The following is a 24,380-nucleotide window of genomic DNA, read 5'->3' on the forward strand; positions in this document are numbered from 1 at the left end:
GCATCGAAGGAGCAGGAGAATCGATGTTTCGGGCATAAGCCCTTCTTCAGGAATGAGGAAGGTGTGCCAAGCAGGCTAAGATAAAAGGTAGGGAGGAGGGACTTGGCCTGTCTCCATTTACAGGCCGCCTACTTGCAGAACGTTTCAGAGAACACCTCTGGGGCTCCCGCACCAACCAACCCAACCGCCCCGTGGCTGAACACTAACTCCCCTCCCACTCCACCAAGGACATGCAGGTCCTTGGCCTCCTCCATCGCCAGATCATGGCAACATGACGCCTGGAGGAAGAGCGCCTCATCTTCCGCTTAGGAACCCTCCAACCACAAGGGATGAATGCAGATTTCTCCAGCTTCCTCATTTTTTCCTCCCCCTACCTTATCTCAGTCCCAACCCTTGGACTCAGCACCGCCTTCTTGACCTGCAATCTTCTTCCCAACCTCTCCGGCCCCACCCCCTCTCTGGCCTATGACCCTCACCTTAACATCCTTCCACCTATTGCATTCCCAACGCCCCTCCCCCTAGTCCCTCCTCCCTACCTTTTACCTCAGCCCACTTGGCACACTTTCCTCATTCCAGAAGAAGGGCTTATACCCGAAATGTCGATTCTTCTGCTCCTTGGATGCTGCCTGACCTGCTGCAATTTTCCAGCAACACATTTTTCAGCTATCCTCTCTATTTACCACTCTAATTTTTGTATCATCTGTAAGCTTACTGATCAATTCTCCTACATTCAAATCTAAATCATTTATATGAACCTAGAACTGCATGGGCCCCAGCAGTAGCCCTTGTTGGATCCCACTGGACATGTTTCATCGAATCTTAGAATCCTTACAGTGTGGAAGTGGGCCATTCAACCCATTGAGTCTGCACCGCCCAACCAAAGGGCATCCCACCCAGACCCACCCCTCTACCCTATCCCTGTAAACCCGTGTTTTCCTTGGCTAATCCACTTGGCCTGCACATCCCTGGACACCATGGACAATCCACCTACCTCCACACCTTTGGACTGTGGGAGGAAACTGCAGCACCTGGAGGAAACCCACGCAGAATCCACACAGATAGTCGCCCGAGGCTAGAATTGAACTCGGGTCCCTGGCGCTGTGAAGCAGCAGTGCTCATCACTGAGCACTTCATTCTTCTCATCAAATTCTTTTTTTGACCAGAATAATTTTTTTGCTGAGCACTTAGGTAATTAAAGTCCTTAACATAACTGCTTTGTAGTCCCTGTACATCTCAATTTCTTTGCAGATGTATTTCTCTATCTTTCTCACTATTTGGAAGCCTTTGAAATACTCCTAGCAGAATGTGATCATTTTCATTCTGCTCCTCAACTCCAATGATTTGATTGCGCATGGATTTGCAAATGCCAAGTTATGTTTGGCAAAATTATTGGTATTTTTAAGATGTCACAAAGAAAATTGATAAAGGGAGCTAATGGACATAACATACTTAGATATTTCATAAAGGTTTGGATGAAGACCTAACAGGCTGGTTAGAAAGAAAAACAGCATGTGGGACAGAAATGTACATGGCTGGCTAACAGAGATTTGGATCAAATGGGTTATTCTTACTTTGGCAGGTTGTGACTAGTGGGTATCAGTGCTTGGGCCCCAGCTATTCACAATATATATATCAATGATTTGGAGGTGGACACCAAACATCACATTTCCAAATTTACACACGATTCAAGGCTAAGTGGGAATGCGTGTTGTGAGGAAGAATTTGGCCAGTCTTCATGAATGGGCAAGAAAATAGCACATTAAATATAATGTGGAAAATGTGAGGTTATCAACTTTGATAGAAAGAGTATTTCTTAAACAGTAAGAGGCTGGGAAGTGGAGATGTACAAAAGGACACTGATATCCTTACCAGTAAATCAGTGAAGGCTAATATGCAAATACAGCAAGCTATTAGGAAGGCTAATGGAATGTTAGCCTTTATTGCAGCAGACCTTAAGTGTAGAAATAATGAAGACTTGTTTCAATTGTATACGAGTTTGGTTCGAATGCATCTAGCATACTTTGTGCAATCTTCGTCTCCTTATATCAAGAAAGTATTATCATAGACAGAGTGCAATGAAGCTTCTCCATAATTTTAAAAATGAGGACGATGCCATTTAGCACAGCGACGTGATTTTTAAAGAAAATCAGAATCTGCGATTCTTTCAAATTTGTTATGCCAGAGGACTGTGGAAGCTCAGGAATTGAACATTTGAATGTAGAGGTCGACAGATTTCCTTTGGGGACATGGTGCAAAAAAGGCACTTAGCAGGACTTATACACTTAATGGTCAGGTCCTAGGGTGTGTTGCTGAACAAAGAGACCTTGGAGTGCAGGTTCATAGCTCCTTGAAAGTGGAGTCGCAGATAGATAGGATAGTGAAGGCAGCGTTTGGTATGCTTTCCTTTATTGGTCAGAGTATTGAGTACAGAAGTTGGGAGGTCATGTTGCGGCTGTATAGGACATTGGTTAGGCCACTGTTGGAATACTGCGTGCAATTCTTGTTTCCTTCCTATCGGAAAGATGTTGTGAAACTTGAAAGGATTCAGAAAAGATTTACAAGGACATTGCCAGGGTTGGAGGTTTTGAGCTATCGGGAGAGGTTGAACAGGCTGGGGCTGTTTTCCCTGGAGCGTCGGAGGCTGAGGGGTGATCTTATAGAGGTTTACAAAATTATGAGGGGCATGGATAGGATAAATAGACAAAGTCTTTTCCCTGGGGTTGGGGAGTCCAGAACTAGAGGACATAGGTTTAGGGTGAGAGGGGAAAGATATAAAAGAGACCTAAGGGGCAACTTTTTCACGCAGAGGGTGGTACGTGAATGGAATGAGCTGCCAGAGGAAGTGGTGGAAGCTGGTACAATTGCAACAGTTAAGAGGTATTTGAATGGGTATATGAATAGGAAGGGTTTGGAGGGATATGGGCTGGGTTCTGGCAGGTGGGACTAGATTGGGTTGGGATATCTGGTCGGCATGGACAGGTTGGACCGAAGGGTCTGTTAGGAGAAAGGTGAGGACTGCAAATGCTGGAGACCAGAGTTGAAAAATGTGGTGCTGGAAAAACACAGCAGGCCAGGCAGCATCCGAGGAGAAGGAGAATGAGAATCGACGTTTCGGGCATAAGCCCTTCTTCAGGAATGAGGCTGGTGTGCCAAGCGGGCTGAGACAAAAGGTAGGGGGGAGGGAATTTGGGGGAGTGGCGCTGGGAATACGATAGGTGGAAGGTGGTGAGGGTGATAGGCCGGAGAAGGGTTGGAGGCAGAGAGGTCGGGAAGAAGATTGCAGGTCAAGAGGGCGGTGGTTGAGACTGAGATAAGGTGGGGGGAGGGAAAGTGAGGAAGCTGGAGAAATCTACATTCATCTACATAATCTCAGTCTCTACCCCTGGATTCAGCACCGCCCTCTTGACCTGCAATCTTCTTCCCGACCTCTCCGCCTCCAACCCTTCTCCGGCCTATCACCCTCACCACCTTCCACCTATCGTATTCCCAGCGCCACTCCCCAAATTCCCTCCCCTCTACCTTTTATCTCAGCCCACTTGGCACACCAGCCTCATTCCTGAAGAAGGGCTTATGCCCGAAACATCGATTCTCCTGCTCCTTGGATGTTGCCTGGCCTGCTGTGTTTTTCCAGCATCACATTTTTCAACCAAAGGGTCTGTTTCCATGCTGTACATCTCTATGACTCTAAGTGTTCCATGGTCATGTTAAATAGCTGAGTGAGCTACTTCTACTCCTGTTTCTGCTCATACCCCTCAAGCCTGTTTCCCACATTACCATGTCTGCCCTAATCAGTACTGCTGCCCCATCTCGCTTTTCTTCTCTGTCATAATTGTTTTCTGAACACTTCGAACTTTTGAATATTAAACCCCCTTTCTCACCTTTTTCTGGTAAATTTATTTACTACCACTACATCATCGTCTCTTACAGCTATTTGTGTGTAAAGCTCACCAACCTTATCCCACTTTGTACGTTTACATATAAGCATTCAAAACTTGATTCTCTATTCCTCATAATGTAGCTGTATGTGACTTAGGGGAGAGGAAGATTTCTCCAGGGCCGACACAGAGCACAGTGGGAACAAGAAGGTAAATCAAGAACAAGTCGAGGAAGTGATGACATCAGTGACTGACACCATGGGATTAGCAAAGCCATGTGACTCAGCCAGGTCAACATGGAGGTTAAGTTTAAGGGTGAACAGGGCACTGATTTCAGAGGAGAGAGAGAGTACGGTGATTTGAGATGGTGCTTAAGTGAGAAGTTGTTCAGTGCAGAGGCTGCAGAAGAAACCTGGCTGACCTGGCACTAGGTGTGTGAGAGAGAAGAAGAATTGTAAATGACAAGCAAGGGGTCTGGAAGAGGATGAAGTCTCAAACCACCTGAGGGGCAGTGAAACAGTCCATGGTATGATTTAGTGAAAAGAGCTATTTCACTTTTGCAATAATTGGGCAAGGAGAGTGCTTGTAAAGTGCAACCAAATCAGGGCAGAGGGTGGGAGTAGCCTTCCCACCTCAGCCAGTTGTTAAACCAATCATCCACAATACTCTTGTATACTATGGGCCTTTTTCACAAGTCAACAAAGCAAGGAACAATGAGATGTCAATGGTACTGGGAGGGGAAAGTTGGACAGGAAGAGATTGCAAGATCTGCTCCCAACTGGGGAAGGCAAGTTTATCGATGGGTCCTCAAAAGACACCAAGACAGGCGCAGGTAGAAACTTCAGAAGTACAGGTCGTAGAGTCATAGAGATGTACAGCATGGAAACAGACCCTTCGGTCCAACCCAGGTCATTCTGCTGTAACACACATTTAGTTAATGCAAATTCGCTATAATACAATTGACAAATTGGGGACACATTCTATAGCACAAACTTTCAAAGTATGTATTGGGAAGGTTGTATATCATCGAAGATCTGGGGTGAAAATTTGGGAGGACAGAATATCCAAGATATCAGAAATTTAAGGATGACAAGATTAAGGGATTATGGAGATAGAATGGGAAAATGGCACTGAGAAGATAATCTAGACTGATGGGCAGAAGAGCCAAGTCATGTCATAAGTGCCTTACACAGATAGGTCTAGGAGCAGTAAAGAGATGAAACACAAAACTCAACCTCCGAAACCCTCAGCAGCATGTGGAGCTCATTGAAAGACACTTACTGGTGATAGCAGCAAAATGGTTCAGGCCACAACGAATACGGTCGACTCGAACTTCAGGCGTGAACTCTGAACAACCAAACAGTGTCGATGGGATCATCTCTGGCACTCCAGATTCGGAGAGATTGCAGCCTTTTCCTAGAATTCCATAACCCCAGACAAAGACATTGCCTTCTCCTTTAAAAGACAAGAGTACAAGTTCATTCTTGGCAAATACAGCAGTGGTTCATTCTGACAGTACAGGATCTCCCATGGACACTGGCAGATATTTAGCAACATCACGGAATCATAGTTTCACTGAGAAACCAATATTGCAGAGGGAAAACATTTCTGGGATCAAGTGCTGGTGTTCAGTGCGTGCCCCTCTTACCCCAGCCAGGTAGGCTGTGAGTCAAGCTCCTTTGTAGAAACTTCAGTACAATACTGGCTGACATTGCAGTTCAACGCTGAGGAGATACTGCCTTTCACACAACACCTTAAAGACTTGCTTTGAAGCGCATGCAGAAGATTCCATGTGGCATCTAGAAAACATTGCAGGGTTTGCTGCTCATTAAGTGCCTCCTGCACTTCCCCACATTACAGCACTGACTACAATTCAAACTGACATGTTGACTATGCATGTTACTTATAGGAATGATAAGGAACTTTATTGAAACTTTTAGCAGTTTATGGGTAGGAAACATGAGGTAGAAGATATATTAGGGAAAGTTATTTAACAATAACAACAGACCCAAGCTCCCTGACTACGTTAGATGGCACAGTAAATGTGTATAAAATTGGGAATGCTAGCACTTAATTGCAAAGGGACTGAATACAAAGAAGTGGAAATTCAAAGAAGCTGCCCAGAGCTCTGGTTCGATCCCATGTGGTGTTGCTGCATTCAGTTCTGAGCAACATAACTCAGCAACAGGATAACCATCTTGGAGACACTGTGGCTGAGATGCACCAGAACGAGATGAGGGTTAAATTATGAAGCCATGGTCTGCAAACTGGGCTTGCCTTCCAACAGTACAGAACATCAGGAATGACTGATTGGACTGTGATGTTTAAGATGACTGAAATATGATAGAATAAAGAAAGAGGGACTGCTTTCTCTGATTCCTGCAATCCCCAGGACAAGAGGACAGATTTCCTTCAGGTGCTCCGGTTTCCTCACACAGTCCAAACATGTGCAGGTTAGGTGAATGGGCCAAGCTAAATTACCCATAGTGTTCAGGGATGTGTAGGTTATAGTCATGGGAAATGTAGAGTAATAGAGTAGGGGAATGGGTGTGCATAGGATATGCTTCGGAGGATCGGTGTGGACCTGTTGGGCCAAATGGCCTGTTTCTACACTGTAGGGATTCTAAAAGACCCGCTCTCAACCACAGTTAATTCCTGCACTGGCTGAGGTTACCATAAGGGACTTTCCTTCTCAACCTTTCTCCTTGCCTGAGGTGTGGTGACCCTCAGAATAAATCACCACCAGTCATCTGTCTCGAATGAGAGCAGCCCTATGGTCCTCCGGGACCATGGCAACTTTACTATTATTCAAAACTTAAACCATATCTCATTTAAATTCAAACATACACTCATAAATTCAATAGGACACACAAGACAAAAAGTTCTGTTGAAATATCGTAGATGGAAAAACATAGACAAGAGGGAACAAATCCTGTGGATGAAGAGTCCAAATAAAAAGGAATGGAATGAGGTGTGTTTCTCTTTTTTTTTCTCTTTGGTGATGATATCACTGTGTGGTCAACCATCGTGATCCTCAATTCAGTAACCGATTAATTGTATCTAGATTTTTGCTCTAGATATCATAAGATTTTAGGTTGAATATGGAAAACGAGATGAAACAATTGCTCATTTCAGAGACATTTGGTGCTGGCTTTCTCCCACTCACAGAGGGAGGGGGAAAAAGCCAGCGAGAAAGATTGGGCTTGCTTTCAGGCTTTGAGAAGTCCAACTCTAACTGCCCACTCAGGTCTGTAGCAAACTGTAACTTAAAGCCAATTCAAAAACTGCTGCTGGGCAGTTTTCTTTTAACCCAAAAGGCATTTGGTGTCAGTCAGTCTCTCAAAAATATCAAAAAGCTCTCAAAAAGCTAACTTATCCAAAAAAGTTACATGCTGCGCAATATGTGAACACGATGCAGGTGCACTTTTGAGTTGTTAAAAAATTTGATTCAAACTACTATTTTGCATTTATTTGCAAATAAAATTTATGTAGTCCCTACAATATCTAATTAATCTTCTGGGACAGTGAAATTAATAACACCAGGATAAATGGTCACTCAAGGACAGATAAACGGTGATGATGATACTTAATATTGTCAGCTGGAATTAAGGAGGTCTGGACAGTAAACAATCTCAACAGAGCAGTGTGTTAAAAAATTGAGGACTCACTGTTAAGGATTGCAGCATGAGTTCCACCACATGCTGCCTGTTTAATCTTCCCAACTCCTTTAAAAGGAAGGTACTTTGGAACATTCACCTGCAACAACATGCAATGAAAGAAAGTCACAATCACTTTGTTGGGAGATTTTACATGTTTCTCCTTTTATCACAGTTTAAAATATTGTATGGCTACACAACAGTCTAAATTCTCTTCTATGTCAACTGACAGTCTCTTCTCATATTTTCTCTTTGTTTCTCGTATTTGCTTTATCAATTCCTCTTTGAACTTTCATATTCAGCTTGGCTCTGTTAGATTACATTCACCACTAGCTGGAATAAGATCACTTCTTCTTCTCCTCTACCTCTATAAACATCCAGGAAGCTCTGGATTTGTTTTCCCCTTCATGGGACTGTTACTTATCTGTCTCTTCTTTAAAGGCACTTCATCAATCCCATTATAATTTTTGCCTACTAATCTTTGATTTGGATTTATCTTGGTAAAATTCATCTTTATCCCATTGAAGATGGGATTGCCCCACACATGCAATTACCCTTACTCTGGATTGTTTCATCTCCTTTTCCATATTCAACCTAAAATCTTATGATATCATGATTACTGTTCCCTAAACATTCCTCTATTGCTTGGCCCATCTCATTCCGTGAACCAGGTCCAGCCAGTGCCACCTTTTTTGTTTGGACTAGATTGTACTCCCTCAGAGATCCTACTCAGCACATTCTAGAATCTCTTGCCTCTCTCTGCCCTTTAACACCATTACTTACCAAGTCTATATTGCAATAATTATGGTCACCCATCATAACCTGTTGATAATTCATGCATCTTTCTGTTATTTCCACGTAAACATGTTCCTCTACTTCTTTTCTACTTCTTGGTGGCCATTACAGACTATTTCGAGCAATATAAAATTGCTCCTTCTTTGTTCCTTAGTTGTAGCCAAATTGATTCTGTCCTTGAGCCCTTTGGAACATCCTCCTTCCAGCTTTGTCAATCTGGCCATTCTATCCTTTTCCCTTCCTTTCCTGTTTCTTGAACAGCTCATTTCCAGAAAAGCTTTCTTGATCCAGATTTTTGTACTCACAACATAATTTTCCATGTAGCTTTGAGAACCTGCAACTCACCATTCTGATTAACCACAGACCATGCACTCACAAACACATGCAGGGTAACCCTGATGCAGACTTCACTGCTTTCCCTCTTATATCAAATCCTCCCCAATACTTTTCTATTTCTATTTAGATGGTGGGAGTAACGAACCTACAGGGCGAGGTGCTGAGACAGTGGTGAGAAAGGGGAGGAGTGCAAAAGGCGAGAGGGATGCTGGCTGCTGAGGATAGTCTAATGCTGCTTCTGAGAGTCTAAATACCCAATGTGATAACACAGGAGCAGAAGATCATATCCTGCCGTTGTTCAGAATGAAAAGGTAGCCCTCCAGAAATTGAGAGAAAAGCTCTTAGAAAAAAAAACGATTTTGACCCCAACCCAATTTCCTCATCCAGCGGAGTTATTTTTAACCCTCCACAACAGCACCAACAAATCACACTGCAAAGAATGAAGTGCCAACTCTGTTTAGACTTAAACCATTAGCATGTACAGGTAAACTCCAGAACTGATCTCAATTTCCCAATCTAAACCACCCTTCTGCACCAGTCTCCAGTCATGCATTCATCTGCTGTATCTATTATAGAGCCAACAAATTATTTCTCCTTTTGAAACCAGGTAGCCTAAAGTGTTCAAGCAAAGATTAAGACAGTGAACAGAGACCTCCACTCTGTGCTGTGACTGTAGTAAGATGCCAAGTCATCACTATGTACGCTTTTGCAAACTGTTTTTCTGGATAGGGGACTCTCATACTTACTTGTGTGGCCTCAGTAACTGAAGACAGCTGAAGATACTCAGAGTTTCCCCAGCCAAACACATCCCCATCTTTGGATACGGCTAAACAGAAGTCTCCATATGTTGCTGTCTGTACAATATTGACTCCAGCAATATCGCCTGCTATCTTGGTCAATTTACAGGTAACACCATAGTGACCAAGACCTAAGTAAAAACATAACAGAGTAGGTTTTGCTTGTTTTCAAATACAAACAATTAACTCTTTACACAAAGGCAATAACAAGCTTTCTACAAAAGCACTGGTCATCAGGGCAGAATGCTGAAGGAGAATTGCGTACACTCAGAAATGGCAACAATGTTAGAAAGCTTTTGGAGCAGAGATGTCAAAGTTTGGCGGGTGGAGAATACGTTGTGAAAGTTATCACTTAGAGGAATTGAACTGAAGGAATTACTGAACATATCTCCAGAACTAACAGAATACAACCCAAGAACCTGCAGAAAGCTGGGGAAACAATCTTTCAGATAGGAGCTGTCAGTTCATGATTCTGTTCTTCAGTGATAAGGGCAGAAATTAAAGGCCAATCAGTCCACTGCTAGAGACTGTAATATGGAATGGATTAACCAGGTTATAGAGTCATAGGGATGTACAGCATGGAAACAGATCCTTTGAATCCAACCCATCCACACCGACCAGATATCCCAACCCAATCTAGTCCCACCTGTCAGCATCCAGCCCATATCCCTCCAAATCCTTCTTATTCATATCCCCATCCAAATGCCTCTTAAATGTTGCAATTGTACCAGCTTCCACCACTTCCTCTGGCAGCTCATTCCATTCACGTACCACCCTCTGTGTGAAAAAGTTGCCCCTTAGGTCTCTTTTATGTCTTTCACCTGTCACCCTAAATCTATGCCCTCGAGTTCTGGACTCCCCGACCCCAGGGAAAAGACTTTGCCTATTTACCCTATCCATGCCCCTCATAATTTTGTAAACCTCTATAAGGTCATCCCATAGCCTCTCTCCCTGTAGCTCAAATCCTCCAACCCTGGCAACATCCTTGTAAATCTTTTCTGAACCCTTTCAAGTTTCACAACATCTTTCCGATAGGAAGAATTGCACGCAATATTCCAACAGTGGCCTAACTAATGTCCTGTACAGCCACAACATGACCTCCCAACTTCTGTACTCAATACTCTGACCAATAAGGGAAAGCATACCAAACGCCTCCTTCACTATCCTATCTACCTGCGACTCCACTTTCAAGGAGCTATGAACCTGCACTCTCTTTGTTCAGCAACACTCCCTAGGACCTGACCATTAACTGTACAAGTCCTGCTTAGATTTGCATTCCCAAAATGCAGCACCTCGCATTTATCTGAATTAAACTCCATCTGCCACTTCTCAGCCCACTGACCATCTGGTCAAGATCCTGTTGTAATCGGAGGTAACCCTCTTCGCTGTCCACTACACCTCCAATTTTGGTGTCATCTGCAAACTTACTAACTATACCTCTTATGCTTGAATACAAATCATTTATGTAAATGACAAAAAGTAGAGGACACAGCACCGATCCTTGTGGCACTCCACTGGTCACAGGTCTCCATGTCTGAAAAACAACCCTCTTCCACCTTTGAGCCAGTTCGGTATCCAAATGGCTAGCTCTCCCTGTATTCCGTGAGATATAATCTTGCTAATCAGTCTCCCATGAGGAACCATGTCGAACGCCTTACTGAAGTCCATATAGATCACATCTACCGCTCTACCCTCATCAATCCTCTTTGTTTCTTCCTCAAAAACCTCAATTGAGTTTGTGAGACATGATTTCCCACACACAAAAGGCCATGTTGACTATCCCTAATCAGTCCTTGCCTTTCATGTACATGTACATCCTGTCCCTCAGGATTCCGTCCAACAACTTGCTCACCACCAACGTCAGGCTCACTGATCTATAGTTCCCTGGCTTGTCCTTACCACCCTTCTTAAACAGTGGCACCACGTTAGCCAACCTCCAGTCTTCCGGCACCTCCCCTGTGACTATTGATGATACAAGTATCTCAGCAAGAGGCCCAGCAAGCACTTCTCTAGCTTCCCACAGAGTTCTCGGGTACACCTGATCAGGTCCTGGGGATTTATCCACTTTTACTCATTTCAAGACATCCACTACTTCCTCCTCTGTAATCTGGACATTTTGCAAGATGTCACCATCTATTTTCCTACAGTCTATATCTTCCATATCCTTTTCCACAGTAAATACTGATGCAAAATATTCATTTAGTATCTCCCCCATTTTCTGTGGCTCACACAAAGGCCGCCTTGCTGATCTTTGAGGGGCCCTATTCTCTCCCTTGTTACCCTTTTGTCCTTGATGTATTTGTAAAAACCCTTTGCATTCTCCTTAATTCTATTTGCCAAAGCTATCTTATGTACCCTTTTTGCCCTCCTCATTTCCCTCTTAAGTATACTCCTACTGCCTTTATACTCTTCTAAGGATTCACTTAATCTATCCTGTCTATACCTTACATATGCTTCCTTCTCTTTCTTAACCAAACCAACAATTTCTTTAGTCATCCAGCATTCCCTACACCTACCAGCCTTCCCTTTCACCCTGACAGGAATATACTTTCTCTAGATTCTTGTTATCACATTTCTGGAGGCTTCCCATTTTCCAGCCGCCCCTTTACCTGCGAACATCTGCCCCCAATCAGCTTTCGAAAGTTCTTGCCTAATACCGTCAAAATTGGCCTTTCGCCAATTTAGAACTTCAACTTTTAGATCTGGTCTATCCTTTTCCATCATTATTTTAAATCTAATAGAATTATGGTCGCTGGCCCCAAAGTGTTCCCCACTGACACCTCAGTCACCTGCCCTGCCTTATTTCTCAAGAGTAGGTCACTGAATCAGAAACGTTTCTTGCACACACTTAAATTCCTCTCCATATGAACCCTTAACACTATGGCAGTCCCAGTCGATGTTTGGAAAGTTAACATCCCCTACCATAACCACCCTATTATTCTTACAGATAGCTGAGATCTCCTTACAAGTTTGTTTCTCAATTTCCCTCTGACTATTAGGGGGTCTATAATACAATCCCAATAAGGTGATCATCCCTTTCTTATTTCTCAGTTCCACCCAAATAACTTCCCTGGATGTATTTCCAAGAATATCCTCCCTCAGCACAGCTGTAATGCTATCCCTTATCAAAAATGCCACTCCCCCTCCTGTCTTGCCTCCCTTTCTATCCTTCCTGTAGCATTTGTAACCTGGAACATTAAGCTGTCAGTCCTGCCCATCCCTGAGCCATGTTTCTGTAATTGTTATGATATCCCAGTCCCATGTTCCTAACCATGCCCTGAGTTCATCTGCTTTCCCTGTTAGGCCCTTTGCATTGAAATAAATGCAGTTTAATTTACTAGTCCTACCTTGTCCCTGCCTGCCCTGACTGTTTGACTCGCTTCTGTTCTCAACTGTACCAGTCTCAGATTGATCTCTTTCCTCACTATCTCCCTGGGTTCCCCCCACCACCACCTTACTAGTTTAAATCCTCCCGAGCAGCTCTAGCAAATCTCCCTGCCAGTATATTAGTCCCCTTCCAATTTAGGTGCAATCTGTCCTTCTTGTACAGGTCACTTCTACCCCAAAAAAGATTCCAATGATCCAAAAATGTGAATCCTTCTCCCAAACACCAGCTCCTCAGCCATGTATTCATCTGCTCCATCCTCCTATTCCTGCCCTCACTAGCTCGTAGCACCGGGAATAATCCAGATATTACTACTCTCGAGGACCTCCTTTTTAAATTTCTGCCTAACTCTCTATAATCTCCCTTCAGAATCTCAACCTTTTCCCTTCCTATGTCATTGGTTCCAATGTGGACAATGACCTCTTGCTGGCCCCTCTCCCCGTGAGAACATTCTGCACCCTCTCTGAGACATCCTTGATCCTGGCACCAGGGAAACAACACACCATTCTGCTTTTTCGCTGTTGGCCACAGAAACATCTGTCTGTGCCTTGGACTAGAGAATTGCCTAACACAATTGATCTTTTGAAACCCGACGTACCCCTCATTGCATTACAGCCAGTCTCAATACCAGAAACTTGACTGTTCATGCAACATTCCTCTGTGAATCGATCACCCCCTACATTTTCCAAAACAGCATACCTGTTTGAAATGGGTATATCCAGAAAAGACTCCTGCACTAGCTGCCTACCTCTCACCTTTCCTGGAGTTAGCCCATCTATGCGACTGTATCTGAGACTTGCCCCCTTCCTATAACTGCTAACATACTGTTACAAATTCCTCATTGCTTCTAACTGTCTCTCCATCCAATCCTTGTGACCACCAAATAGAATACTCTAAATAAAAAGCGGGAAGAGGATGAAGGAGGCAGAGTCAACATGGTGAGAAATCAAATGCTTTTGGGAAGACTATCTTTTATAAAAGATTTAGTCAGAAGCATATGAAATTAAAGATTGAGATAGTTACTATGAAGGATTCTAATCAGAATGAGAAACTGACTCGTGGAGCACTGGATAGGGAAATGACCTTTTCCATTGTGGATCATTCACTGAATCGCTCAAATTTCAAATGTGTTTACCCTTTTAGATAGGAATTCTGCCCTTCGTGTGACTTATAGCGTGAACTATGTGAATGTAGAGCACCTCTTCTGTTGAAAGCTGTTCAAAGGTCAGTATCACCCTGTCCAATCATTCCAAACTAAGATGTAGGTCAGTAGTCACAAACATCACCACAGACACACAGAAATACACTTTGATGTGTATCCCGATAATTAAAAGTCAGACCCCAAAAACTCAAGTCATAATCTGAAGATAGACTGACCAGGTCATTGGTTGGATCCAGTCAGATACTGGCAAATGGGCTTGTATAAAACTGAAAAAAAGTTTGTGAAAAATAGGTAGCTATTAAAATCAACAGAGTTGATATAATTGCAGTCGCCTACATTTGAGCCCAATGAGCTGCTGGTTTGCATCCATCCAGTTAACTTACTGGACAGACATCACAGCACTGGGAATGATTCCACCAGTAACTAGTATCTGAGAGAGCGACTGGTGCGTTGTGCATGTGTGTGCGTGTGTGTACATATATGTGCTTTGACAAGCTCCCACATGAGAAACTGATGAAGGTGTGACAATGCTGCTGCTCCTTTACCACGGTTATGTTGTCCTTGGTTTTTCTCAAAAAGGACTGTGACAGCAGAAGGTTGTGATTTGCCTGGGATTAGCCCTTTAATTATGGCTAACAGATACTACCTCAGGCAAAACGCTTTTACGATTTTTTTTGTAAAACACTTGTACAATGAAAGTGGAGTTCTCCCAGTTCAGGGTTTGGTTTTAGCAAGCAGTCTGTTTGAAGCTGCTGGTCCCAAGAAAACAGCTCCATGCTGATCCCCTCCCTCTCTATAATCTCTCTCACATAGGAACTTGTGTCTGGTTTTACCTTTTTTGCCAGGTGGGTGTTTATGAGAATGTTGCAAGCATCATTAAGCTGCGACATAATCTACTGGATTTTCAGATAGGTTAATTAATTCTAAATTTGGCTCACTTTTGTTCATGTTTCATTCAATAGTCTGTAAATAAATTGTGTTTTGTTTAAAACTGAGTGGTTGGGCCAGTTGCATCACTCCTGGAATATCCACTCGAGGAACAGAGGGCTTTTGGGGTGCTTGTCCACAGGCCTCTGATGATGGCAGTACAGGTTAATAGGGTAGTTAAGGTGGAAAGGGGACACTTGCTTTTATCAGTCATGACATATTTTAAGAGCAGGAACATTATGTTGGAGCTGAATGGAACTTTGTTTGGGTGACAGCTGGGAGTACGGTGTGCAGTTCTGGCCACACACTAAAAAGGACACGGTTGCCCTGAAGGGGGTGCAGACGAGATTCACCGGATGTTGCCTGAGTTGCAGCATTTTAGCTATGATGAAGTGGAATAAGCTTAAGTTGTTTTATATAGTCATACAGCAAGGAAACAGATCCTTCAGTCCAACTCGTGCATGCCGACCAGACATCCTAAAGTGACAGTCCCATTTGCCAGCATATCTCTCTAAACCCTTCCTACTCATATGCCCTGATGCCTTATAAATGCTGTCATTGCATCTACCTCCACTACTTCCTCTGGCAGCTTGTTCCTTACACGCACCACTTTCTCCATGAAAAGGTTGACCCTTAGGTCCTTTTTACATCTTTCCCTTCCCACCTTAAACCAATACCCTCTAGTTTTATACTCCCCCTGGCTACCTGAGATACCTGACGGAGGTGTACAAGGTAATGAGGGGCATGAACAAAGTGGATAGAAAGCAGCTGGTTCCCTTCATCAAAGGGTCAATGACAAGGGGCTTTTAAAGTGAAATGCAGGAGGTTTAGAGGGGGATGTGTGCAAAAAGCTTTTCACCCAGACAGTAGTTGGGGTTTGGAATTTTTTTTTAAGAACACCACAGGAATGGGCCCTCTGGACCACGATGTTGTGCCGAACATGACGTCAAATTTAATTAAACTCTTCTGCGTGCCCTTGATCTATATCCCTCCAATCCTTGCATATTCATGTGCTTATCTAAAAACACCCCTATCTCCGGCAACGTGTTCCAAATTCCTACCATTCTGTGTAAAAACTTACCTCTCACATCTCCTTGGGAACTTTCCTATTCTCATCTTAAATGTCTACCCCTAGTATTAGACATTTCAACTCTGGAATGTTCTATCAGTGAGGACAGTTGAGGTGAGGATACCTCATAACCTTTAAAGAGTAATTAGAATCTAATAACATTCAAAGCCTAGTGCAGGAAAGTGGAACTGGTGTAGATAGCAGTTTATTTCTGGCTGTATAGCCCAAGGGTACCTTCTGTACTGTATGATTCTATGTGGGCAGATGATGAGGTGACACAAAAATGGGCTGGGTGATTGACAGTGAGGAGGAAGGTCCTGAGATTATAGGAGATCATAAACTGAATAGTCAGATGGAAATTAACCTGGACAGGTGTGGGGTGATGCGCTCTGGAACTCAATGACTGGCAGGACAGTAGGAAGCTCAGAGGAACAGAGGAATTTAGAGGTGCCAGTCCACACATCCGTGAAGGTGGCAGAACAGACTTTTCTTCCGTTATTATTCATTCACAGGACATGGGCATCATTGGACAGAACAGTTTTATTTCCCAGACGGCAGTTAAGAGTCAACCACATTACTGTTTGTCTGAAGTCACATGTAGGCTAGATCAGGTAAGGGTGGTAGTTTGCTTCCCTAAAGGATATTGGTGAACCAGATGAGTTTTTTCCGACAATGGTGTCATCGTTAGACTCTTCATCCCAGATTTTTTTAAAAATTGAAATCAAATTCCAATATCTGCCATGACAGGATTTGAAACCAGGTCCAAAGGACCATCAGATAATAGGGGCAGAATAAGGCTGTTCTGCTCATCGAGTCTAATCTACCATTTAATCACAGCTAATATGCTTCTCAACATTCTGCCTCCTCCCCATAACTTTTGATCCCCTTACTCTGTTGATCTCCTTACTAATTAAGCCAAGGGAGTGAGAAAGGGTGCAAGACAGTGCCTGAAGGAGTCCGTGAGGGAGCATGAGAAATTTCTGAAGAAACTCTCTCCACAGTGATAACATTTCGAGTCCAGTGACCCTTCTAGAAGGAGTTTGAGTTTCTCCAGCTATATCTGTTTTTTCTATTTCTGTCCTTAACTTCCCTGGTTAACCATAAATTGGTTTATCTGCTTCCGAAAATCCTCCAGTTGGTTTATCCATTCCCTAGAAACTCCCTTCCTCACTGAGATGGATCTTTGCTGTGAGTCATGAACTTTTATTTGAAATATGTGCCATTGTTCATCAACTGTTTCTTCTGCTAAACGCCTTTCCCAATCCACTCCAGCCAACTTTGCCCTCATTTTAAAGCAATTATCCTCATTTAAGCTTGGCACAGTTATTTCCAAATCAAGTCTCTCAAACTGGATGCTAAACTCTACCATGTTACAATCACTGGTCCCTAGTGGATTGTATATTCTCAAATCATTTATTAAACCTGTCTCTTGCACACTACCAGATGCAAAATAGCCTGATCTCTAGTTGGATCCACAGCATACGGTTCAAGGAAACTATCCTGAAGACATTCTACGAATTCATCCGCGTGGCTACCTGTGCCAAATTGATTTCCCAATATATGTGAAAATTGAGGTTTTTCCCTGACTTCTTCATTTCCTAATAATTTGTCCTACAGAACAACCTATGGATTCTATAACATCTGATCGAAGATAATTTCTTGCTAATTGACTAATTTCATCTCCTAATAACAACACCTCACCTTTCTGTCTGCCCTTTCGAAAGGTTACATACCCCTGAATATTGAGTTCCCAGGCTTGATCTCTGCAATGGCTAAAAGATCATATCCATTAATCTCTATATGCGCCATTCATTCTTTATTTTGTTCTAATTATGTGCTTGAAGAGCCATTAATTTTGCCCTTTCACTTTGACTTCCCCCTTTGACTTTATTTGTTGCTGTTTTTTATGCTCGCTGTACAGTCGAATTGACTGGCATTTGATAACGTCACATAAAAAGTAACCAATGGAAGGTAAGAGCTCATGAGGTTGGAGGCAACAAAATTAGCATGGATAGAGGATTAGCTAACTAACGGTAAACAGAGATGGGATAAATGGATCATATTCAGGTTTTTAATCGTACAGTGTTGCAGTGATCCATGCTGGGGCCTCACTTATTTCTTTTTGGAATCAATGACTATATAGAGTGACAGCAAGACCGCAACCAAGAGCTCCGGGTACAGTCTTTTTGAGCTCCTCATTTAAGGAGGGGTATACTCACACTGGAGGCACTTCATAGCGATTCCAGTCTGTCAGTTCCTGGGATGATGGAAGCAGGTAATTTGTCCCATCCAGTCCACACAGATTCTCCGAAGGGCATCCAATCTAAATGCATCCTACCCGAACCTGCACATTCCTGGACACTATGAACAATTTAGCAAAGCCAAAGCATCTCACCTTCTTTGGACTGTGGGAGGAAACCAGAAAGTCTGGAGGAAATTGATCAACCACAGGGAGATTATGCAAACTCCACACAGTTTGATTCCTCCTGAGGGTGGAATCAAACCCAGGTCCTTGGTGCTGGGAGGCAGCATTGCTAATCACTGAGTCACTGTGCCACCCCTAAGGTTGGATTAACACTGGTGTTTAGAAGAATGACAGGTGATCTTATTATATGATTCTGAAACTTGACAGGGTTCAGAAAAGATTTACAAGGGTGTTGCCAGGGTTGGAGGATTTGAGCTATAGGAGAGGCTGAACAGGCTGGGGCTGTTTTCCCTGGAGTGTCAGAGGTTGAGGGGTGACCTTATAGAAGTTGATAAAATCATGAAGGCATGGATAGGGTAAATAGTTAAGGTCTTTTCGCAAGGGTAAGGGATTCCAAAACTAGAGGGCACAACTTTAAGGTGAGAGGGCAAAGATATAAAAAGGCCTTAAGAGATAACTTTTGCATGCAGAGGGTAGTGTGTGTATGCGGGTGTAATTACAATATTTAAAAGACATCTGGATGGGTATATGAAAGGAAGGTTTTAGAGGGTTCTGGGCCAAGTGCTAGCTAGTAAGACTAGATTAATTTAGGATATCTGTTCAGCATGGATGAGTTGGACCAAACGGTCTGTTTCCATCCTGTACATAGAACGTAGAACAATACAGCGTGGTACAGACCCTTGATTTTGTGCTGACCTGTAAAATCAATCTGAAGCCCATTCACACTATTCCATTCTCATCCATACGTCGATCCAATGACCATTTAAATGTCCTTAAAGTTGGCGAGTCTACTACTGTTGCAGACACGGCATTCCACGCCCTTACTACTCTGAGTAAAGAAACTACCTCTGACATCTGTCCTATATCTATCACCCCTCAATTTAAAGCTATGTCTCCTCGTGCTAGCCATCACCATCTGAGGAAAAAGGCTCTCACTGTCCAGCCTATCTAATCCTCTGACCATCTTGTATGTTTCTATTAAGTCACCTCTTAACCTTCTTCTCTCTAACGAAAACAGCCTCAAATCCCTCAGCATTTCCTCATAAGACCTTCTCTCCATACCAGGCAAAATCCTGGTAAATCTCCTCTGAACCCTTTCCAGTGCTTCCATGTCCATTCTATAATGTGGCCACCCAGAACTGTATGCAATACTCCAAATGTGGCCACACCAGAGTTTTGTACAGCTGCAGCATGACCTCATGGTTCCGAAACTCGATCCCTTTACCAATAAAAGCTAACACACTGTATGCCTTCTTAACACCCCATCAACCTGGGTGGCAACATTTAGGGATCTATGCACATGGACACGAGATCATCCACACTGCCAAGAATCTTACCATTAACCCAGTACTCTGTAACCCGGTTACTCCTTCCAAAGTGGGCGGCACGGTGGCACAGTGGTTAGCACTGCTGCCTCACAGCGCCAGAGACCCGGGTTCAATTCCCGCCTCAGGCGATGGACTGTGTGGAGTTTGCACATTCTCCCCGTGTCTGCGTGGGTTTCCTCCGGGTGCTCCGGTTTCCTCTCACAGTCCAAAGATGTGCAGGTCAGGTGAATTGGCCGTGCTAAATTGCCCGTAGTGTTAGGTAAGGGTAAATGTAGGGGTATGGGTGGGTTACGCTTCGGTGGGTCGGTGTGGACTTGTTGGGCCAAAGGGCCTGTTTCCACACTGTAATGTAATCTAATCTAACCTCACACTTTTCCACATTAAGCTCCATTTGCCACCTCTCAGCCCAGCTCTGCAGCTTATCTATGTCCCTCTGTAACCTGCAACATCTTCCCTCATTGTCCACAACTCCATTGACCTTAGTGTCATCTGCAAATTTACTAACTCATCCTCCTATGCCCTATCCAGGTAATTTATAGAAATGATAAACAACATTGGCCCCAAAACAGATCCTTGCAGTACACCACTATTAACTGAACTCCAGAATGAACATTTCCCATGAACCACTACCCTCTGTCTACTTTCAGTTAGCCAATCCAAACCGTTAAATAACCTTTAATCTCACGCCTCCGCATTTTGTACAATAGCCTACTGTGGGGAACCTTATCAAACACTTTACTGAAATCCATAAACATATCAACCGTTTTACCCTCATCCACCTTTTTGGTCACCTTCTCAAAGAACTCAATAACATTTGTGAGGCACGACCTACCCTTCACAAAACAGTGTTGACTATCCATAATTGAATTATTCCTTTCTAGATGATTATAAATGCTATCTCTTATAATCCTTTCCATCACTTTACCCACAACCAAAGTAAGGTTCACTGGTGTATAATTACCAGGGTTGTCTCTACTCCCCTTCTTGAACTAGGGGATAACATTTGCTATCCTCCAGTCTTCTGGCACTATTCCTGTAGAATACATCTCTATGACTCAGTGAATGGGGTTGACAGGATTCACGCTAAAGGATAGTTCTCCTCATGGCAGAATCTGGAACCAGGGTCACAGTTTCAGAATAAAGAGTTAGCTCACTGAGGCGGCAATGAGAAGGAATTTTGTCTTTTAAAGGATCTTAAATTTGTGGAACTCTGGGTCAGTGCATTAATTAAAAAGGTAGAGTTAGATAGATATTTGAACTGTATGAGAATGGAGGTTTATTGAGAACAGGTAAAAACATGGATGTGATTCCAGGATCAGATAAGCCATAATCATATTGAATGGTAGAGCAGGCTTAAATGTCTCACTCCCACAGGCTTGAAGTACTGCAGACAGATGGGAGAATTGTCCCAGAGCTGATTGCCGCAGATAAGATCTGGAGTTCTAAACAGTGATCGCTCAGGTGGTCTGTGAAGGAATGGAGGTGGTGAACTGCATGTTGTTTGGGGTATGGAGCTAACTCAATGGTCTGAAATGGCTTTTTCTCATACTGTCCAAATTGTGTTAATAAAGTCACAGGGTATTCTGCTGTATCAAGTCGCCATTCAATCTACCTCCGAATCCTTTCAGGTTGCACATTCCAGATCTCAACTCATTGTGTGAAAGCAATCTTCCTCACCTCACCTCTTTTTGCCTTGCCAACTGCCTTAAATCGGAGTTCTCTGATTACGAGGTAGAAACAGTCCCACTTTATCGTTCTAACTAAACCATTTGTGATTTTGGATGTCTCAATTAAACGGCTCCAAAGAGATCAATCCCTGCTTCTCCAAACTTTTCACATAACTACATCCCTTTCTCTGGTACAATTTATTTTAAATATAAATAAATATATCATATCACCAGTACTATAAAACTTGTAAGTCACATAATGAGATACTGAGGCAGAGGACCAATGCATGAGAAAGGAGATTGTTTGAAGGAGTGTGGTAAAGAACCAGAATGAAGTAGAGGTGAGCAGCAAATGTAGAGGTGGAATTCCAGAGCTTGGGACCTATTTGATGGTCCAATCATCAGTGGTGTAGCTCTTAAAATACACAAAAGATGGGAATCGGAGGAGCCAAGAGACCTCAGGGTTTGCAGGATTAAGAGACTGCATATAGGCTGAGGGCACAAAGGGATTCAGAGACAAGGACAAACATTTCAAAATCACGATTATTGTACCAATAAAACTCTTGTGCACTCCCTCAGATCCTGACATCCTTTCTAAAGTGTGGTGTTTAGATTTGGACACAATTAGAGCCTAACCATGTGTGTTTTATAAAGATTCACCATAACATCCTTGCTTTTGTGTTGGATTGCTCTGTTTTAAAGCCGAGAATCATTTCTGCTTTGAAGCAGCTTCATCAATTTATTCTGCCACCTCTTAAGAACTCTGTCCACAAGTTAATAAACAATTAAATTCTACAAAACTATCACAGGCTTCTAAGCTGAATCCTGAAAGGAACAGTTGCTATGGAACTGAAGAAACCACCATCAGATCCCCTGACCTGTTTGTCCGTCAGCTCCCCAGCCACTGGAATAGATCTCGCCCTTTTCTGTTCTGAAGAGACTGTGATCCTGTCCACATGTAACCTGAAAATCATAAACATGGTATGAACAGTTCCAAGCTAAAGCAATGCTTATCTGATCACATCAGATCTTTTATTTTGTACAGACAAACAATATTTAAAGAATGAAATTACTTTCTGTTATGAAGTTGAAGGCTGTTTTGCACTGAGCGCTTGCAGGCACATGTCATGTGACTGACTAGCAATCTCAGAGTGTACTGGAACATTGAAAATATTTGGCTGTAAAACAAATATCTGACTTTTGGTTGCTAGGTTTTCACAACATCCGAATGCAACCAATCAATTTAAATTATGCCCCAGGATACTAAAATCCAATCAAATTTGAATTTTATTGCTGTAATTCTTAAAGCCTTGATAAATGGGGAAGAATATAGCATTTTAAATGTTTATTGTTCCCCAGTTCATCCTCTTAAATTCTTGGTAGATGTCTTTTTCTAAACTGATAAGTCTCAAGTCTCGGCACATCATTATAGGGGGAGATTTTAACTGCCTCATGGACCCCACAGTAGACAGGTTGCCTAAGGTCCCTTGATACCCTCTGCACAAACTAAACAGTTATTGGGTTTATATGGGGAATTAGGGTTGGTGGACGTCTGGAGGTGTCTCCACCCTACAGGTAGGGATTTCATGTTTTTCTCCAATCCGCATAGGTGTCACACGAGGATTCATTTTTTTCTGACCCCTGCGGTAACCCTGGATCTGGTGGCATCCTGTACGATTGGTAATGTTGCCATCTCTGATCATGCTCCAGTGTACCTCATGGTTAAAATTAAGGATGTTACAGTGGATTCAAGGTACTGGCGAATGGACCCCTTTATTCTCATGGACAGCAAGTTTGTGGAGTATTTCTCCAGGGAATTTCGGGCATTCCTAGACATCAACATAGGCTCGGTTGATAGCTCATTTGTTCTCTGGAAAACTGCCAAAGCTTATGCCAGAGGGTTAGTTATTTCATATTCCACAAGTAGGAAGCGGCAGAAGGGTGAGCAGCAACGTCTCCTTGAAGCATGGTTGAAAGCCCATTTTGACAGACCCTCGTTGGTCAAACTACAGAGGATTATGGCGCTGCGGTCTACACTAAATTCCGTACTCATGCAGACAGCAAAGAAGGAGCTGGTTTTTGCAAAGCAAAGGTTATACGAGCATGGTGACAAGCCAGGCAAATACTTAGCATACCTTGCCAGAAAGAGAACATAGAACATAGAACATAGAACAATACAGCACAGAACAGGCCCTTCGGCCCACGATGTTGTGCCGAACTTCTATCCTAGATTAAGCACCCATCCATGTACCTATCCAAATGCCGCTTAAAGGTCGCCAATGAATCTGACTCTACCACTCCCACGGGCAGCGCATTCCATGCCCCCACCACTCTCTGGGTGAAGAACCCACCCCTGACATCTCCCCTATACCTTCCACCCTTCACCTTAAATTTATGTCCCCTTGTAACACTCTGTTGTACCCGGGGAAAAAGTTTCTGACTGTCTACTCTATCTATTCCTCTGATCATCTTATAAACCTCTATCAAGTCACCCCTCATCCTTCGCCGTTCCAACGAGAAAAGGCCGAGAACTCTCAACCTATCCTCGTATGACCTACTCTCCATTCCAGGCAACATCCTGGTAAATCTTCTCTGCACCCTCTCCAAAGCTTCCACATCTTTCCTAAAGTGAGGCGACCAGAACTGCACACAGTACTCCAAATGTGGCCTAACCAAAGTCCTGTACAGCTGCAACATCACCTCACGACTCTTGAATTCAATCCCTCTGCTAATGAACGATAATACTCCATAGGCCTTCTTACAAACTCTATCCACCTGAGTGGCAACCTTCAAAGATCTATGTACATAGACCCCAAGATCCCTCTGTTCCTCCACCTGACCAAGAACCCTACCATTAACCCTGTATTCCGCATTCTTATTTGTTCTTCCAAAATGGACAACTTCACACTTGGCAGGGTTGAACTCCATCTGCCACTCCTCAGCCCAGCTCTGCATCAT

At 43.2% G+C, this 24,380-nt stretch overlaps 1 protein-coding gene across 3 annotated transcripts in view; it reads right to left on the reverse strand.

Moving 5' to 3' along the window:
- rcc1l (RCC1 like) overlaps positions 1–24,380 on the reverse strand; it is a 58,612-nt gene that overhangs the window by 15,113 nt on the left and 19,119 nt on the right. For all 3 annotated transcript variants that reach the window (XR_011963272.1, XM_072589257.1, XM_072589258.1), the window contains exons 6-9: positions 22,301–22,385; positions 9,409–9,590; positions 7,544–7,631; positions 5,157–5,330 (exon numbers count right to left, since the gene is read on the reverse strand). Coding sequence is in view for 2 of the 3 variants with exons in the window: in XM_072589257.1 (XP_072445358.1) it covers positions 5,157–5,330; positions 7,544–7,631; positions 9,409–9,590; positions 22,301–22,385 (529 nt within the window). In the remaining variant the exon portion in view is untranslated. The remainder of the gene's footprint in view (positions 1–5,156; positions 5,331–7,543; positions 7,632–9,408; positions 9,591–22,300; positions 22,386–24,380) is intronic.

This window comes from Chiloscyllium punctatum, chromosome 19, assembly GCF_047496795.1.
Source record: "Chiloscyllium punctatum isolate Juve2018m chromosome 19, sChiPun1.3, whole genome shotgun sequence".
Lineage (NCBI taxonomy): Eukaryota > Metazoa > Chordata > Chondrichthyes > Orectolobiformes > Hemiscylliidae > Chiloscyllium > Chiloscyllium punctatum.